This window comes from Martes martes, assembly GCF_963455335.1.
Source record: "Martes martes genome assembly, chromosome: 1".
NCBI classification, from domain to species: domain Eukaryota; kingdom Metazoa; phylum Chordata; class Mammalia; order Carnivora; family Mustelidae; genus Martes; species Martes martes.
In genome coordinates, this window is record NC_137888.1 from 202,352,071 (window position 1) to 202,369,218 (window position 17,148).

General features: G+C 50.5%; 1 protein-coding gene across 4 annotated transcripts; it reads left to right on the forward strand.

The window, feature by feature from the left end:
* Window positions 1-824: 824 nt before the first annotated feature.
* On the forward strand, window positions 825-16,945 carry TMEM161A (transmembrane protein 161A). 4 transcript variants are annotated; one of them, XM_080803194.1, is made up of 12 exons: window positions 825-899; window positions 3,721-3,824; window positions 4,489-4,572; window positions 4,933-5,030; window positions 5,142-5,298; window positions 6,784-6,935; window positions 14,925-14,982; window positions 15,084-15,227; window positions 15,335-15,448; window positions 15,624-15,798; window positions 15,924-16,020; window positions 16,344-16,945. In XM_080803194.1, the coding sequence occupies exons 1-12, from the start codon at window positions 897-899 to the stop codon at window positions 16,595-16,597; spliced, it is 1,440 nt and encodes a 479-aa protein (XP_080659320.1). In that variant the 5' UTR covers window positions 825-896; the 3' UTR covers window positions 16,598-16,945. The 4 variants fall into 4 exon arrangements, with proteins under 4 accessions (XP_080659320.1, XP_080659322.1, XP_080659319.1 ...); XM_080803196.1 differs by having other exon boundaries at window positions 863-899; window positions 5,217-5,298; window positions 16,344-16,944; XM_080803193.1 differs by having other exon boundaries at window positions 865-899; window positions 4,912-5,030; window positions 16,344-16,944.
* Window positions 16,946-17,148: the final 203 nt, after the last annotated feature.

The window sequence follows — 17,148 nt, forward strand, 5'->3', positions numbered from 1 at the left end:
TCTGTCTTTGTCAAATAAAATCTTAAAAAAAAAACTTTTAAAAAGTTAAAAAAAAAACAGCTCAGACATTTCATCATACCCACATATATGTCCACATTCAGGTAGACACGCTTATCCATAAAAACTTAAGTACCCATGCTAGAAGCCCTTTCCTCCAAGCCTCAAAACACAATATATTGGATTCTTGAGACCGACATTTTTTTTGGTCCTTGATCTAGCCATGCCTGAAGCTCACTATGCTTTTAGAGTTCTTTGTCACAAAATTTTCCCTTTTTTTGCTGGAGCCCATTTGAGTTGGGGTGTGTGTGTGTGTGTGTGTGCATGTGTGTGTGTTCATTCAGAGTCCTGACTTACAGAGATGAATAAGGCTTTGCTAAATGAAGAAGATTGAGAAAGAAGGTATTCCGAGATGAAAGATAGCATTTACAGATAGCATGGCCAGTGGCAAGCTGTATTCTAGTGTGTACAATATGCTGGCGGCAGACTGAAATCAGGTAGAGCACTTTACTATGAGACTATGAGCACTTAGGAGTCTAGTCAGTGGGAGCCAGCGAATGCTCTTGATCAGGGGAGTTCCACACTCAGAACTCTCCAGCGGGAGGGTAAATCAGACCTGCGAGATGGGTGCAGAGGCTAGGAGACTAAATTTCAGAGAGGGCAGCCACACAGGGTACCAGAGAGTCCTGACTCCACGGGTGGCTGAGCTTGCCGTGGGTCTTCGAACTACAATTTCCAGCATGCAACGCGAGCGACCTCGTTTCCCTTGTGGTTTGCTCCAGCTGCAGCCTGACAATTGGTCCTACGGGCTGTTTGTCAGAAAGGTCGGGCTCTGATTGGCTGAATTCCCGAGAGCCGCCCAGAGCCTCTGGTCAGCGGACCGCGCTCCCGCCCGCGACATGGTGAGCCGGCGGCCAGCGGCGTGGGGGGGGCTTGACTGAGGGGCAGGAGATCCCGCTGAGGGGGTCCAGGGAGACACCGAGGGGACTGGGATCCCTTTGTGGGGATTGGGAACTCTGAGGGACTCTGGGTCGCGCTGAGGGCCATGTGTCCCTCTCTGGGTTCAGTCTCCCTGCAGGACCTATGTGGGGGTTGGGGGTTCTGCCCAAAGGATTGGAGGCTTCCGAGCGTTCGGGAATTTTGGAAGATCTCTGAGGGCTCTCTAGGGGCCTGGGGTCCTGCCGAGTGGGTCACAGCCCCGCGAAGGGGACTGGGGAACGCACAGATCCTCGCTGGGGAATTTGGGGGTCCCGTTGGAGCCCAGGCTGGCGACATGGGTCCTGCGGAAGCATGAGGGCCGCTGCGTGGATTTAGGTGTGTGGAAGGGCAAGGGAGAGCCCTGAGAGGAGAAGCCAAAGCCAAGGGGATCTGGGTGGCTTCGGGGCGGGCGAGGGTCCCAGAATCGGAGACAGCACAGTCGGAACCTTCAGGTCTCACGCAGCCCTGGGTCCAGCCTATTGAGTTTATTCTTCAGACTTAGCCTGGCCACTGTGGGTGGGTCAGGCTGATGCGGGGCGAGAGCGGGAGCTTCCAACCCCTAAATGTTCGAACTGGGCAGGGGAGGGGCCCTGGAGGACAACAGGACCCTGGGTGGAGGATTCCCCAAGGAGGGGCGTTGGAAGTGCGCATGAACCTGAAAAGTGGACATGGTTCCAGGCCTGGGTGCGGGAAGGAATGGGAGATAAGTGGAAGGGTTCTCGAGAACAGGATGGAGGAAAGCCTTATTAGTGTTAGCAGGTAGCAGTAGTCTCCTATTCTCAGATTGTAGGTCCAGGGAAAGACTGAGCAGGAAAGGGACGTGAGCTGATGGGAGGCTCCAGGTATCTTTGGAAATCTGTAGAGGCAGGACCTCAAGACCAGAGGCTGCTGGGGGGCGGGGCTTGAAATATATCCCTGGACCGACCTCTGGAGCCTCAGGTGAAGGGAAGCTTGTCTTCCTTCCCTTCTTCCCTCCCTCTCTCCTTCCTTCCTTCCCTCCTGCCTGTCCTAGGTGCTGGGACCAAAGCTTGAACAATGGTCTCCTCCCTGGGAGGTGTCAGAGGGTGATAGGTCTGCAGTGGAGAGACCAGGGGTCTGCGAGGGCCTCTGAGACCCCAGTGAATTGACGCAGAGAGGGCTACCGAGAAAGCCGGCCAGTGAGAGGAAGGGTGTCTTGAGCTGGGCCCTCCAAGAGTTGCAGGCTGCAGAAAGGATTTGGATGTTGGCTGACATCACGACTCGCCCGAAAGGGCCGAGTGCTGTGTCCGCGGGAGTGAGGGGCGGGTACTGGGGCCTTTAGAGACCTAGATGGTATGCACGATGCGCATAGAGGTGCAGGCTAGAGGTGCCGCTGTGTTGGGGTCGTGCAGGGCCATAGGTGGTTAAAAACCTAGCAGGAGATTGAGTCACAGGGTGGAGGCCACAGAGGGAAGAGGAAAATCAGCAGGAGAGCCCCAGAATCTGATGTCTGGAGAGTCGCAGATGGGAGGCTGGGGGTGGCACGGGAAAGGACAGGAGTGGATCGTAGGAGGAGGCGCGGGCCCTCCAAGAGGCCTGCTTTACTGATCTTGGAAGGGGGCTCCCTGACTGTGCTTGTCCCCATGGTCTTTAGTGACCCCTAGCCAGCCAGCACTTGGGGGTTAGGGAGGGTGGGCAGTGAGAATAAATTAGTGAGATTTAATGACCAGAAAGTTGGGGCCCCGACCTCATTACTGAGAAAATGTTTCTGGTTTACAAGTTACAGGCATAGAGAAAATATCCTGTTAGTTATCTTAATGATGGATTTCTCAGCAGTAGTTCTGAATTACTGTGTTGGCCCCATACCCATCACACTAGAGCTTTTCCTACTGAAGTCAGCATAGTCTTGCCTGATTAAAAGGGTAATTTTAATAATTAATTTTAATATTAAAGTAATCTTTATTTCACTTTAGTTGTTAATTATAATATCATAATACTAGTCGACAGCACTCCTGAGCACATAATTTTATATAATTGCATAATTACTGATACCAAACTGGTATTTACTGCATTCAAGCAGGAAAACCCAGCTTCAGGCTGATTACCAAAAGCATTTCTTCTAAAACGTTTTAAAATTAATATAGGAAAACGTGTTATGAATTGGTAAAAACTTTATGTAGAACTTAGTGAGAAATTCCTAATTTAAAAAGCCATCCCCTTCATATGTGTAAGTCTTTTGTCCTGAGACTGGTAGTGGCCAGAAATAGGCTTTTCAAGGAGGTTGGTTACGAAGGGAAGGAAAAAGAGAGGGCGATGGAATCATGAGGATAATTTCCGGTGGGAAAGGGATGCGGAGGAGCTGCCAGGGGGAACTACGGAGGGGAGCCTCTTTCACTGGCTGTGCTCCTTGTAGGTCCGGATAGTGGTCTCGACAGTACATGAAACAAAATAGGCAGCACCCCATTTCCAGATGGGGAAACTGAGGCCTCAGGGAGATGAATACCTGAAATCCATAGCAAAGGCCAGAAGTGAACCCCAGCGTGAGCTCTCCACCACCCTACCCCGCAGCTAGGTGGGGGTGGTAGGGAGTGCGGGAATCCACACACAGCAGGGGCTCCCCCAGTTGAGTCTGAGCCCACCCCAGGTCCTTCCTTCGAGACGCAGCTGGAACCCAGGACGCCTTCCCTCTCCAACCTGGCCCCAGCCTCTCTATAAATAGCGTGAGTTGTGAGGCAGTGAGCTTGTGACCTCCTGGCAGTCACTGCCCTTCGTGTCCCCTCCCCCCAGGCGGTCCTGGGAGTGCAGCTGGTGGTGACCCTGCTCACCGCCACCCTCATGCACAGGCTGGCACCGCACTGCTCCTTCGCACGCTGGCTGCTCTGCAACGGCAGGTGAGCCGCAGCCCCGCCCCGGGCGGTGGGAGGAGCCCCCACCGGGCCCCGCCCCCTCGGCTTCCTCCCAACCCTGCCGCGCGCCCTCCAAAGTGTTTTTAGTTTTTTAAAAACAACTTTATTGAGATGTAACTGACATACAATAAACTGCAGATATTTGAAGCACACAGTTGGATCCGTTTTGACAGACGTCCACACCCGTGAGACCACATTTCCACACTAGGAAGAGCAGCTGCTTTCCCCCACTCCTGCCTTCCTGGAATCTAAACCCCCTTCCACACTACTCTCGCTGTAGATCTGTTTCCTGCAGTGCTTTTTGTCCCTGTTGGGATCTCGGACCCTTTCTGAGACCTAGTGGAAACTGTGAACTTTTCCTCCAGAACAAGGCACACGCCTGCTCCACCAAAAGAGATAGCCGGCAGATTCAGGGGTGTGCGGGACTCCCGGCCACCCTGCCATCTCCCCAGAGCTGCTCACGGCGCTCCCCCCAGCAAACCCCCAGCCCACCCCTCAGGCGTTCCCCTGGTTTTGCATAGCCCCTGCCCATCCTGTCCCCATGCATTTTGGGTCCAGGTCTCCCCCTGACACCAGTCCTGGGTTTGAGGATTCATTGCCTCGAGCCCTCCATGCTGGAGCTTTCCTGACTTCCCGTCTTTGCCCTCAGTCTCTTCCGATACAAGCACCCTACTGAGGAAGAGCTTCGGGCCCTGGAGGGAAAGCCACCGAGGCCCAGAGGCAGGAAGGAGCGGTAAGTGAGGCCCCAGCCTTAGGGCGACAGCTTCCCTTCCAGGTGCAGTTCTGGGCACCGAGGAGAGTGGTGGACACCCCAGGTTGAGAAGGTGTCAGTGTCATTCATTGATTGCCTCTAGCTGACAGTTTGCTCTGGGCCAGCCCTGTGAGCAGGTGGCCTCCGCACCCGGGTGTGCCAAGACCCCGGCTGGGGAGAAGGCACCTCCCAAGCCAGCTCCTCCAGTGTTTCGAGGATGGCACAGTGGAACCTTCCAGACTGGTGTGGGGACGACTGCCATGTCTGGCTGGGGAGGAGAGAACGGAGGATGCTGGTCTGACATTCCTCCTCCCCTTACAGCCTCCCCCAACCCCCCAACAGGTGGGCCAATGGCTATAGTGAAGAAAAGCCCTTGTCTGTGCCCCGAGATGCCCCTTTCCAGCTGGAGACCTGCCCCCTCACAGCGGTTGATGCCCTCGGTAACAGCCCAGCTGGGTCCCCAGCATCCCAGCCTCAGCCTACACCCCGGGGGGATTGGTGAGGGGGGTGTCCTGCGCGGGGCTGCGGACTGAGCCGCGGACTCCCCGCAGTCCTGCGCTTCTTCCTGGAGTACCAGTGGTTCGTGGACTTTGCCGTGTACTCGTGCGGCGTGTATGTCTTCACAGAGGCCTACTACTATGTGCTGGGCCCGGCCAAAGAGACCAACATCGCTGTGTTCTGGTGCCTGCTCACCGTCGCCTTCTCCCTGTATCCTTCCTCAGGCTGCCGACGCGGTCAGGGAGGCGGGAGGCATGTGGGAGCCGGACTGGGGCTTTCCTTCCCCCCTGTCCCGGATTTGGTATATCAGTTATCAGCTGCTGTCCCACAAAACTCCCCAGAACTGGGTGGTGGTGTAAAACGGTCACTATTCTATTTGATCTCCTCCTGGGCTGGGCTCAGCCCCACAGCCTTATCTCTGCTCTAAGGAGTCCCACCTTCCAGCAGGCTAAGCCAGGCTTCCTCCTAGCAGCAGAAACACCAGCAAGAAGGAAGAGGTGCTGCGAGCCTCCTGAGGCTTTGCAGGAAGTTGGCCCACCCCCATCCCTGTCCCTTCTCTCTGTCAAAGCAAGTCACCGGCCCAGGTGCAAGGACAGGAAAAGAGATGCCCCCTCTGCTTTTTTTTTTTTTTTTTGCTTTTTTTTTAATTTAAAAAAAAAAGGAGGGGGGTTTATGTATTTATTTATTTGACAGAGAGAGGGAGAGAGAGAACAAGCAGGGAGAGTGGCAGGCAGAGTGAGAAGGAGAGGGAAAAACCAGCTTCTTGCTGAGCAGGGAGCCCGATGTGGGGCTCGATCCCAGGACCCTGGGATCATGACCTGAGTCAAAGGCAGACCCTTAACCTACGGAGCCACCCAGGCGTCCCTCTGCTGTGTTTTTTGTTTTTGTTTTTGTTTTTTTTTTACGAAGCTGCCCCGGGAACAGAGGCAAACCTGTGACACTGAGGACCCAAGTCTGAGAAAATGCGGTCATGGAATGGGTTTGGGCAGAAAAGTCCATCTTGAAGCCCACACTGGTTCTGGAAAGCCCCATGGGTCTCTTTTGGGGCAGATTTGGGATACAGACAGCCCTTTTATCTCTGAGAGCTTCTCAGAGGAATGGGAAATTCCCCTGCTGCGAATGCAGCCGGACTAGGTGGGTCAGGGAGGCCAGACCTCCTGAAGAAACGGACTTGCTAGCTCTTTCAGGGAGAAATGGCCACAGGGAGGGGCGCCTGGTTGAGCGCCCAACTCTTGCTTTCAGCTGGGATCATGGTGTCAGTGTCATGGGATAGAGGACCCTGACTTGGGCTCCAAGCTTGACACGGAGTCTGCCTGACATTCTTTCCCCCTCCCACACCTTCCTCCCCTGCTCCTCCCCACCACTCGCTCTCTCTCTCTCTAAAATAAATGTTTTAAAAAAGGAAAGAAAGAAATGGCCACAGGTAGTATGCTGAGGCCGAGCTGGAGGCCCAGGCATACCTGCCACCCACCCACCCACCCCAGGCCTGCGGACATAGGCGTGAGCTGCCCTGGGCCTCTTGTCCTCAGCTTGTTTGGCGGCTCGCTCTTCTCCTGGGTCACCGCCTTGCTCCCCAAGATGCCAAACTCCAGTGCTGGTGTTTGGGTTCTGCAGTTGGGGGAATCCCTGGCTGGGAGTGGGGGAGTGGGGAGGGGGCACCCTAGCTGCTCCGGGCTTCCTTAGCCCTGCCCCCAGCAAGATGTTCCTGATGGTGACCCGGTTGTACTTCAGTGCAGAGGAGGGGGGCGAACGCTCCGTCTGCCTCACCTCTGCCTTCCTCTTCCTGCTCCTGGCCATGGTGGTGCAGGTGGTCCAGGAGGAGACTCTCGAGCTGGGCCTGGAGCCAGGTACGTGCAGCGTTTGGGGTCACCACCCCCATCACTCCCTCACGGAAAGCACAGGACAGGTGAAGGGAGGGGGCCTCCTTGGGCCTGAGTAGTCTCTAGGGCTGCTTCCTGTCCGGGGGTCTCCTGGGGCTTTGGGGCAAGAGGATGTCCAGTCTTGCTGCCTCTGATGGCGGCCCGTAGCTGTAGTTCTTCGCAGGGCACTTCTGTTCCCCGCCTCTGCCCTTCTCCCCGGCAGCTGTAATGATTTCATATTTCCCCATTCTAATTTAATTTGGTGAAGGAAATGGGTAAATGGCACAGCATTCACAAAGTACAAGAGGATATACATAGAGTAAAAATCACCCACGTTGGCTCTCTTTCCAAGAGGAAAACTGGGAGGCCACTTTCCTTTATCCCCATAAAACAGTAGTGTTGATGGCTCTACACCTTGTCTTTTTTCCTTAAAAAGCATCAATTTGGAGATTGTCCCTTGACACAACATACAGTGTGGGTGGGCTTGTGGTGTTGTTTTTTTTTTATAACACCCACATAGTATTTCATTTTATGGAGGTTTCATGGTTATTTAACCAGTCCCCTACTTCTGGACATCTAAGTCTTTCACTATTAAATGTTATTGTTCAAAACCATGTTGTGTTACAACAGTGTCATATGGGAATAGCCCATAGCCCATAGCCCATAGTCATATGGGAATGCGGCCCTGTGCAAGTAAGTGCATTTGTAATTTCAATAATGTTGTAAATTGCCATTTAGGAAAAGATTAATGAAGTGCCTACTTCCCCATATTCTCTCCAGTGTGTTTCCTTGGACTTTTTTTGTCTTGGGTAACCTGATGGGTGAAACGTAGGCGAGGTTGAGCATCTTTTCCGATGTGGAAAAGTCATTTCTATCTGCCTTCCAGAAAGGTCTGTTCTTTTGCCCAGTTTTCTAGTGAGTTATTGACCCTTTTATTGATATGTAGGAGCTCTTTATATATTAGAGACATTAGCCTTTGTGTGTGATAGTAGTTGCAAATATTTTTTCTTAGTTTCCCATTTTTCTTTTGACTTTCTCTATTCTTTGGATGATCTTTCAAAAATATAATCTGGATCATATCACTTCTCTGCCTGATGCCAGACTCTAGTGGTCTTTGGATAAAAATCAAAATACTCACTCTGCTGTGCACAGCCTTGCTGTGCTCCTTGACCTTTATCTTCACCAATCCTCCCTGCTTTTCAATTTTTAAAATTATAAAATGTTTGATATATATGCATGTGTATAGAACATGTATACGTAAATTATAAAGCAAAATAATAATGTAACAAACTCATTTTTTTAAGGTTTTACTTACTTATTTGAGAGAAAGAGAGAGAACATGAGGGGAGAGGTCAGAGGGAGAAGCAGACTCCCTCCCGAGCAGGGAGCCCCATGCAGGACTCGATCCTGGGACTCCAGGATCATGACCTGAGCTGAAGGCAGTTGCTTAACCAACTGAGCCACCCAGCCACCCCACAAGCTCACTTCTTAAATGAGAACTAGAACCTTCCCAACGTTCTTGCATGTCTCTGGTGCTTCTTTCCAATTGTCCCACTTTCCTCTCCTACTCACAGCCCCATCTAGTCTCTCAAATCTTGTGTTTATCATTCTTTTGCCTTTTTTTAAAAAAAATATTTTATTTATTTGACAGAGAGAAATCGCAACTAGGCAGAGAGGCAGGCAGAGAGAGAGGAGGAAGCAGGCTCCCTGCGGAGCAGAGAGCCCGATGCGGGGCTCGATCTCAGGACCCTGAGATCATGATCTGAGCCGAAGGCAGAGGCTTTAACCCACTGAGCCACCCAGGCGCCCCATCTTTTTTTTTTTTTTTTAAAGTAGGCTCCATGCCCAGTGTGGAGCCCAATGGAAGGCTTAAACTTCACAACCTTGAACTCAAGACCCAAGCTGAGACCAAGAGTCGGATTCTTAACTGGCTGAGCCACCCAGGCTCCCCATTCACCGCGTATGTTTCTGTCCCTAAAGAATTCATCATACAGTTTGCTTGCTGTTGTGGGTGGTGTCAGCCAGTGTGTAATCTGCCAGCTGGTGCTTTTCAGTCTTTTTGATATTGTTTACAGAACGAGGCCCTGTTGGTCTGGGCAGCTTTCGTTTCTCTCTTCACACAGATGAATGGCGTCCTGTTGTGAGGCCCCTTGTCTTTATTTGTCCAGTGTCCTGTTGCTGGACATCTAGGTGGTTTCCAGGTTTGAGCTCTTTTCACAGTTGCTATAGGGAACATTCTTGTACATTTCTTTGTATGCATGTGCAGGCATTTCTTTTGGGCACGGGATCTGGGGACAAGGGGGATGTGTTCACCTTCATAAGATGGTGCCTTGGCATTTTCAGAGCAGTTCTCTCCGCACGCCCACCAGCCATGCAGCCGGGGCTTCCGAGGGTGGACCCTGGACTCAGTCCCAGCCACTCTGGGCAAGCATGGGCGAGGTTGCACCAGCCCCTTGCCTCACCTCCCTGCTTGTAAGGTGGTGAACCTTACAGGGACACGGTCAGGTGTAAGTGAGTTGAGGTCTATGGGAAGTGCTTGATTTTTGCCCGTCTAGTGGTGGGAAATGATGCCTTTAGTGGTCTTAACGTGCATTTCTCTGGGAGGCTGAGCAGCTTTTCCTGTCTGTCTAGTCAAGATTCTCGTTTCCTCTTCTTTGAAGAGCCTGTTCATGTTTGTTACCCATTTTTCTTTGAGGCGGTATGTGTTTTTTCCTCCTTTTTTTTTTTTTAAAGATTTTTATTTATTTGTTTGACAGACAGAGATCACAAGTAGGCAGAGAGGCAGGCAGAGAGACAGGAAGGGAAGCAGACTCCCTACTGAGCAGAAAGCCCGATGTGGGGCTCGATCCCAGGACCCTGGGATCATGACCTGAGCTGAAGACAGAGGCTTTAACCCACTGAGCCACCCAGGCGCTCCCCTCCATTTTTTTTTTATTGTGGTAAAATACACATAACATTTATTATTTTAATTGTCTTTAAGAGTCCATTTCAGTGGCATTAAGCATATTGACCTTGTCGTGTGACCGTCACCACCATCCGTTCCCCACCCTTTTCATCTTGCGAATCTGAAACTCTGTCCCCATTAAACAGTGACTCTTCATTTCCCCCAGCCCCTGGCGCCCGCCATCTTACTTTCTGTCTCTAGGAATCCAGCCACCCTAGACACGTCATACGAGGGGAATGATGCAATAGCTGTCTTTTAGTGCTGGCTTATTTCCTTTTTTTTTTTTTTTTTTAAGATTTTGTTTATTTATTTGACAGACAGAGATCACAAGTAGGCAGAGAGGCAGGCAGAGAGAGAGAGAGAGAAGGAAGCAGGCTCCCTGCTAAGCAGAGAGCCTGATGTGGGGCTCGATCCAAGGACCCTGGGATCATGACCTGAGCCGAAGACGGAGGCTTTAACCCACTGAGCCACCCAGGCGCCCTGTGCTGGCTTATTTCACTCAGCATAATGTCCTTAAGGTTCATCCACGCTGTAGCCTGCCTTCACATTTCCTCCCTTTTTAACACTGAATAGTGTTCCGTTGGCAGGAATATATCCCATTCCGTTTATCCATTTTGTATTGGTGGACATTTTTGTTGCTCCTGTGTTTCAGCTGATGCAAATAGTGTTGCTATGAACATGGGTGTACAGGTCCCCGCTTTTAATTCTTTTGGGTACAGATCCAGAGGTGGAGTTGCTGGATTATGTAGTAATTCTCTGTTTAACTTTTTGAGGAGTCAACAAACTTGTTTTCTTGGGTGGCTGCACCATTTTACACTCCTACCAGCCGTGCACAAGATTTCCAGCTTCCCCACATCCTCAACAACATGTGTTATCTTCCTTTTCTTTTTCCTTAAGAGTGACCATCCTAGTGGGTGTGAAGTGGTATCTCGTTGTGGTTTTTATTTGTATTTGCCTAATGATGAGTTGAGCACATCTTATTATTATTATTTTTTTTTTTGACAGAAAGGGAGATCACAAGTAGGCAGAGAGGCAGGCAGAGAGAGAGGGGAAGCAGGCTCCCTGCCGAGCAGAGTCCAATGTGGGGCTCTATCCCAGGACCCTGAGATCATGACCTGAGCCGAAGGCAGAGGCTCAACCCACTGAGCTACCCAGGCGCCCCTGAGCCCATTTTCTTATTCTTGTTGGTCATCTGTATATCTTCTTTGGAGAAATTGTCTATTAACTCCTTTGTCTATTTTTTTTTCTTTTTCAAAGATTTTATTTTCAAGTAATCTCTACACCCAACTTGTGGCTCAAACTTATAACTCTGAGATCAAGAGTCACACGTTCCACCAACCAAGCCAGCCAGATACCCCCTTTGCCTATTTTTGAACCCGGGTTTTTTGTTTTTTTTGTGGGTTTTTTTTGGGGGGGTTGATGAGTTTTAGGAGTTCTGTATATATATTTGGGATATTCGTCCCTTATCAGATATATGATTTGCAAATATTTTTCCCATTCTGTGGGTTACCTTTTCACTCCATTGGTAGTATCTTTTGATGTACAAAATGTTTTAATTCTCATGAGTCCAACTGGTCTATATTTTCTTTTGTTGCTCATACTTTTGGTGCCAGATCTAAGACATCATCACAAAATCCAATGTTTTATGAAGCTTTTCTGGGCTGTGTATCTTTATTATTTTTTTTCTTGTTGATTTGTAGGGTTTCTTTATATACTGTGGGAATTGATCCTTTGTTACATGTGTGGCACATACTTCCTTCTACGAAATATGACACACCATTATTTCTGGAACCACAGAAAAAAAGATTAAAAACACTGTTACTTAGACTAGTGCATGTCATCAATGGTCATGTGTATTCCAATTTTAAAGAAGTTGTAGTGGGGGGTGGGAAGTGTGTCTTCAAATCTGTGGCATGGCTTTTTACTTTCTTTGTGGTGTTTTTTTTTTGTCTTAAAAAAATTGTGGAGCACCTGTCTGGCTCAGTGGGTGGAGCATGCAACTCTTGATCTTGCGGTTGTGAGTTCAAGCCCTGTGTCAGGTGTAGAGATTGCTTAAAAATAAAATCTTTAAAAAAATTGTCCTCAAGGGGCTCCTGGGTGGCTCAGTGGGTTAAAGCCTCTGCCTTCGGCTCAGGTAATGATCCCGGGGTCCTGGGATCGAGCCCTGCATCCAGCTCTCTGTTCAGCAAGGAGCCTGCTTCCCTTCCTCTCTGCCTGCCTCTCTGCCTAATTGTGATTTCTGTCTGTCAAATAAATAAAATCTTTAGGGGTGCCTGGGTGGCTCAGTGGGTTAAAGCCTCTGCCTTCAGCTCAGGTCATGATCCCAGGGTTCTGGGATCAAGCCCCGCATCACATCGGGCTCTCTGCTCAGCGAGGAGCCTGCTTCCTCCTCTCTCTCTGCCTGTCTCTCTGCCTCCTTGTGATCTCCATCTGTCAAATAAATAAATAAAATCTTTAAAAAATAAAATAAAATAAAATAAAATCTTTAAAAAAAATTGTCCTCAAATGTTTTATTTTGAAAAATTCCAAACCTGCAGAATGGCTGGAAGAATCCTCTAATGCTCTTGACCTAGATTCATTTAGCGTCGTTTGCATTATTCTCCGCACATGAATACACCACACTTTTTTGGGCTCAGCCACTGAATATAGCTGCAGCTCTCACCTCTGGTTTCTTCTGATGAATAGCAGTTCCTTATTTTAGTTGATTTTTGTCTTGAAAATATTCCCCTCTCTTCCCTACAATCAGAAAGATATTTTATATTTTCCGACATGATTATTTCAATTTTGCCTTTCGGATAAACCCTTAAACTCCTGGTCGTTCACTACTGTCTTATGAGGTAGGGATGAAACTGAGTGTTTTTCCATGGGACAACCTTGCTGTACAATTGTATTTTTAGTGAATTGTGGGTTCTTTTGGTTTTTCTTTTATCTTTTTCAGTCTTTCTCTCTTGTGTGGCTAGGACCTCTGGATTTTCTAGCACTATTCTGGTAGGCTTCTTTTTCTTGTTTCCAATTTCTTAGTTGGCTATTTAGCTCATTAATTTTCACCTTCTTCTATTTCTCTTTCTAGCATTTCTAGCATGTAAGGCTATAAATATTTTACTAAGTCCCACTTTAAGTTTTGATTTATAATCTTCATTATCACACAGTCCTGGGTATTTTTAGGTTTCCATTATGATTTTTTTCTTTCGTTCTTTCTTTCCTTTTTTTCTCTTTTTTTAGAGGGGGGAAGGGGCAAAAGGAGAGAGAGAGAATCCCAAGCAAGCTCCATGCCCAGTGCTGAGCCTGGTGTGGGGCACGATCTCACAACCCTGAGATCATGACCTGAGCTGAAATCAAGAGTCAGACGCTTAAATGAGTGAGCCACCCAAGCACCCCAGTCAGTATTTTCTTTATATGTTTTGTGGCTAATTGACAAGGTATTTACAAGTGTAGAATTTCTGTATATACTTGGTGAATCAACCATTTTATCATTTTATTAACCACTTCTGATTCTAATAATACTTCTGTCTTACACTAGTCACTAGTTTATCTGGTAATAATATAGTCTTTTCAGCTTTTTTTTTTTAAGTTGAGATATAATTGACATGTAACATTGTTAGTGTCAGGTATACAATATAATGATTCAATATTTGTATGTATTACAAAACAATCACAATAAATCTGCTTAACTTCTTTTTTTACACATACAACTTTTTTTCCTTACAATGAAAACTTTTAAGATCTACTCTTAGCAACTCTCAAATATACAACACCACCTTTCTTTTGATTAGTATTTGTCACATCTTTTTAACATTCTTTTCCCCCCCAACTTACAGGGACCTTGTATTGAGGTATGTCTCTTAAAAAACACACAGCTAGATAGTTTCAAGTCTGACAGTCTGTGTCATTTAACTTCAAAGTTTAATCCGCTTACATTTATTATGATTACTGACATATTTGGCATTGTTTCTACCATCTTACCATTTCACCTTCTTTTTATTCTTTTTCTGTGATTGCTGTTGACATTGGCTGCCAGTCTAATTGTCTTTCCTCTATAGGTGATCTGTCTTAAATCCCTGGCTGCTTTGCGATCTCTTTGTTTTTGGTATTCCAGTTTCACTACGGTGTCTAGGTATGGATTTCTTTGTATTATTCTGGTTTGATATACTTTGTGTGTGTCATTCATTCCACAGTCTTTCCAACTTCCAAATCCCCTCTTCTCTTTCATCCTCTCTTCCCTTTTCTCTCTGGGGCTCTTATTTGACTTATGCTGGACTCTCTATTCTGTCTTCCTTATCTCTTAGTCTCCCTTCACATTTCCTACCTTTTTATCTTTCTGAGTTGGAATCTGAGTGATTCCAATTCATTCATTCTTTCTTTGGCTGTTTTGAATATGCCATTTAACAACCTGTCATTTCAATAATTGTATTTTCCCTTTGGATGAGCTTAACTGGTTCCTTTGCAGATATGTCTGGTCATCTAAGGTAGCCTCATGTTGCTTGTTCTGTGATTCCACCTTTTATTTTCCTCAGTAATTTCACACATAATAACACCTGCAAAGTTTCTGTAGTCTGTAGGGTCTAAACTTGTCTCCCCCCCGCCCCCTGCTTTATGGTGATTTGTTCAGTGGTGTGTTTGGTGATTTGGGTTGTAAGCTCATTTTTATTTGCTTTTACTCTGTGGAAAATCCAAGGGCCTGAACTGAGGATTCTTTCGAGGATTTTGGCTTTCTCCTATGGGAGTCCTTCATGCCCCTCCAGATTCCTGGTACAGTCCTGGAAACTCAGACTCAGTGGTCCCCCCCTCCCCCACCCTTCTTTCCCCCAGCCCAATCAAGGGTGTCTGCCTGATACATTTTCCTATTCTTTAAAACAAAACAAAAAAACCGCACATAACCAGAACACAATAAAGTTTTCCTTTTGCCTGGCCTGGGGCTGGCTCCCACTGGTACATTCCTACCGGTGGAGCAAAAGTCTATCTGGGAGGGGGGCAGAGCGGACAGTGAATCTCCAGGGGTCTACTAGACACTGCTCTCTCCTTGTCTTCCCCAGGCCTGGCCAGTATGACCCAGAACTTGGAGCCACTTCTGACACAGGGCTGGGACTGGGCGTGAGTCCTGGGAAGTGAGGTGGGGCAAGGGCTGGCTGGGATTCGTAGGTGGGTGGTGCTAACGGGCTTTGGGGCCTCCTGACCCTTCTCTTCTTCCCCAGGCTCCCTCTGGCCAAGCTGGCCGTCCGCATAGGGCTGGCATTCGTGGGATCCATGCTGGGTGCCTTCCTCACCTTTCCAGGCCTGCGGCTGGCCCAGACACACCTGGATGCACTGACCATGTCGGAGGACCGGCCCATGCTGCAGTTAATGCATAGTGCCAGACTGGGGGGCGGGGTGGGGGGGAACCTAAAGGAGAGGCTAGGGGGATGGTGGGTGCCCAGGCCTCACTCCTCTGTGCCCTTATCCCTAGGTTCCTTCTGCATACCAGCTTCGTGTCCCCTCTGATCATCCTGTGGCTCTGGACCAAGCCCATTGCACGGGACTTCCTGCACCAGGCACCCCTGGGGGAGGTGCCCCTCCCCCTGTGCGCATCCGGTGGTGCCTGGACGGGGTGTGGGGGGAGGTGAGGGAAGGGGGGGCAGGGGGTGGGGTGGGTGCTGTGTAGCCCAGTCTCTGAGGCTCAGGGAGAAGCCTTGGATCCTGGGGGAGATCCTGGAGCAGGGGCGGCCTCCCTAGCCCCCTCACTTCCCTTCCCACAGGCTGTCGGACTCAGCCTTCGACTCCCTACGTCTCTGGGTGCTGGTGGCCTTGTGCCTGCTAAGGCTGGCTGTGACCAGGCCTCACCTGCAGGCCTACCTGTGCCTGGCCAAGGCCCGCGTGGAACAGCTGCGGCGGGAGGCCGGCCGCATAGAGGCCCGTGAGATCCAGAGGCGGGTATGGGCACCGAAGGTTGGGAGGGGACCTGGTGCTCAGGGCAGGGGTCCCTGTCCCTGGGGCTTAGGGTTACCAGAAGCCCAGAATGCCCCCTCCCCCACGTAGTCCCTGCTACCGGCCCCTAGGTGGTGCGCGTCTACTGCTACGTGACGGTGGTGAGCCTGCAGTACCTGACGCCGCTCATCCTCACCCTCAGCTGCACGCTGCTGCTCAAGACGCTGGGTGAGAAGCGGCTCGGGGCGCGTAGGGTCGGAGCCGGGTGCGTGGAGGTGCGGGCGGCGGGGGAGCGAAACCCTGCGGGGATGAAGGGGAGCGAGGTGGCAGCGGGGACTTGGTAATACTCGGGGGCGGGGAGCGGGCGGGGCCTGGAGGGCTCGGAGGAGGGGCGACTAGGAGGCGGGCCGAAGTTGGGGTGGAGGCAGGAGATGAGAGTTGGGGTGGGGGCGGGGGTAAGAGGTGGAGCCTAGGGCTGGGGGGAGGGTCCCAGAAGTCAAACCCCGCCTGTACTTCTACCCCTCCCTCCCTCCACCCTCTTCTCCGCACAGGCGGCTACTCTTGGGGGCCGGGACCGGTCCCCACGCTGTCCTCCGCCGCGTCCTCAGCCCGCGACCGCCTGGTGAGCCTCGGGGAGGATGAGGCCCAGCAGACGGCGGCCCGGATCGCTGGGGCGCTGGGCAGCCTGCTCACGCCTCTCTTTCTCCGCGCCGTCCTCACCTTCCTCATCTGGTGGACAGCAGCCTGCCAACTGCTCTCCAGCCTCTTCGGCCTCTACTTCCACCGGCACCTGGCGGGCTCCTAGCCACCTGCAGAGGACCCCGGGGTCCCAAGGTCCGGGCCTGAGCCAGCGGCTAAGGGCCGCCTCCTCCGTGTGTGCCTCAGTGTCCTCAGGTGCCAGGTGGGCCCGGGAGTCCCCGCAGCACCTGCTGTGCCCGCCCACTTCACCGCAGTGCCTGAGCCCTGGCCCCTCGGATCTCGTGCTTCTGCTTCAAAACTGTTGCCCTGGGCCCAGGGGCAGAGGATCCCAGGGTCGTCGTTCTCGGACTGCATGCTCCGCCCCACCCCCCATCTGAGGCAGAGGTGTGTGTGTGTGGGGGGGGGTGTCATTCTTCTGAACAAATAAAAGAACAGGCTGGTTTTTACTGTCAGGATTGGAGTGGTCTGGAAGGCAGCTTTCTGCATGTTGGCATTTGGTGCTGAGAGAAGAGAATGACAGGGGAGAGCACAGGGCGACACCGAGAGTCAGCAAAGACCTGGAAGCAAGAAGTGAAGGGGAGACAAGAAATGCAACAATGTTGAGAGGAGATGCCACAAGTCGGGGGAGAAGGAGAACAGGGGGGTTGGGCCTGGGGG

Bases quoted from the DNA above. Each gene is read 5' to 3' on its own strand.
- TMEM161A (XM_080803193.1), top strand. The intron at 4,573-4,911 runs GTAAGTGAGGCC...CTCCCCTTACAG, and splicing joins CCCAGAGGCAGGAAGGAGCG to CCTCCCCCAACCCCCCAACA. The intron at 5,299-6,783 runs GTATCCTTCCTC...CCCTGCCCCCAG, and splicing joins CTCACCGTCGCCTTCTCCCT to CAAGATGTTCCTGATGGTGA.